The sequence below is a fragment of the Macrobrachium rosenbergii genome, chromosome 36 (genome assembly GCF_040412425.1).
Source record: "Macrobrachium rosenbergii isolate ZJJX-2024 chromosome 36, ASM4041242v1, whole genome shotgun sequence".
Classification (NCBI taxonomy): Eukaryota; Metazoa; Arthropoda; class Malacostraca; order Decapoda; family Palaemonidae; genus Macrobrachium; species Macrobrachium rosenbergii.
The window spans coordinates 20,676,104-20,677,453 of record NC_089776.1 but is presented as its reverse complement, the minus strand read 5'-3'; the positions used below and the strand labels follow the sequence as shown (position 1 = coordinate 20,677,453).

At 47.9% G+C, this 1,350-nt stretch overlaps 1 protein-coding gene across 1 annotated transcript; it reads left to right on the top strand.

Moving 5' to 3' along the window:
* Window positions 1-710: 710 nt before the first annotated feature.
* LOC136824967 (uncharacterized) lies at window positions 711-1,130 on the top strand. The gene has a single exon (XM_067080952.1). It carries the CDS (start codon window positions 711-713, stop codon window positions 1,128-1,130), a length of 420 nt encoding a protein of 139 aa, XP_066937053.1.
* The last annotated feature ends 220 nt before the right edge of the window (window positions 1,131-1,350 follow it).

Sequence of the window (1,350 nt, the reverse complement as noted above, 5' to 3'; positions counted from 1 at the left end):
TCACTTCCACCACGTGCTCGAAGGAAAGCAGATCATCATACAAATGGACCATCAACCCTTGGTGCACACCTTCACAAAGACAGCAGACGCATGGTCAGCACAACAACAGCATCACCTATCAGCAATAGCTGAACACACTCCTGCATCATCAAGTATTTGAAGGGTTCAGCACACAAAATAGCGGATGAACTTTCGAGAAATTGCATCAACACCATCCAACTCGGGAAAAGCTTACCCCGAAATAGCAGAGGTGCCAAAAGAAGATGTGGACCTACAGCAACTGCAGCGGACAACTCTGCCCTTACATAGAGTAACCTGTCAATCAACAATGGAGACACAACCATTGCCTGCAAAACAATTACTGGACGCCCTTCCCCCTACCTGTCAGGAGGCCTCAGAAAAAAGGCTTTCAGCCTCACCCACAACCTGTCCCACCCATCAGGCTGCACAGCCACCTGAATTTTAGCAGAGTGGTACATCTGCTGGGGAATGAAAAAGGACATAAAAAACTGGACGTGAGAATGCCATCCATGCCAGATGTCAAAAATAAAAAGGCATGTAGAGAGTGGAATAAGAGAGTTCCACACAAAACACTGCCGGTTCGCCCACATCCACACTGACATGGTGGGACCTCTACCTCCCTCCAAGGGGTACAGATACCTGTTCACCATCACGGACAGAAATACCAGGTGGCCCAAAGCAATACCAATATGGCAACAGATGGCAGAGAGTTGTGTGAAAGCTCTCATTGGATGGTCAGCAGACACAGAGTCCCACAGATCATCATGAGTGGCAGGGGGGCAAACTTCACGTCCACCTTGTGTAACGCCCTCACAGACAGTTTGGGGAAAAAGATTATACACACGATGGCCTACAACCCAAAAGCTAACGGCATCTTCGAAAGGCTACACCAGTCGTTGAAAGCATCACTCACTGCTGGATGTCAATGCAGGAGCTGGAGAAGAGAGTTACCTTGGGTCTTACTGGGCCTGAGAACGTTACCTCACATGGCATTCAACACATCTCCAGCAGAAGCCCTGTACGGCCAATCTTTAACATTGCCGGCAGATGTCTTTCAACATCCATCGAGCCCAACATCCCCATCCGACACCTACAAAGCACTTGAATGAATAATGCTAGCCAAGACAACTTACCACATGGCCAGAAAAATGTTGTCCTCAATGAACTGCAGAAAACAAAATATGTTCATAGGGTAGATGCACACAAAACTCTCCTCCTCTTCCCAGCCTACTTGGGACCATACTGTGTCATCCAAAGAAGAGACAAAGCCTACCAAATGACAGTGGACAGCAGAACTACATGGGTTTCCATCGACAGCCTAAAAACCAG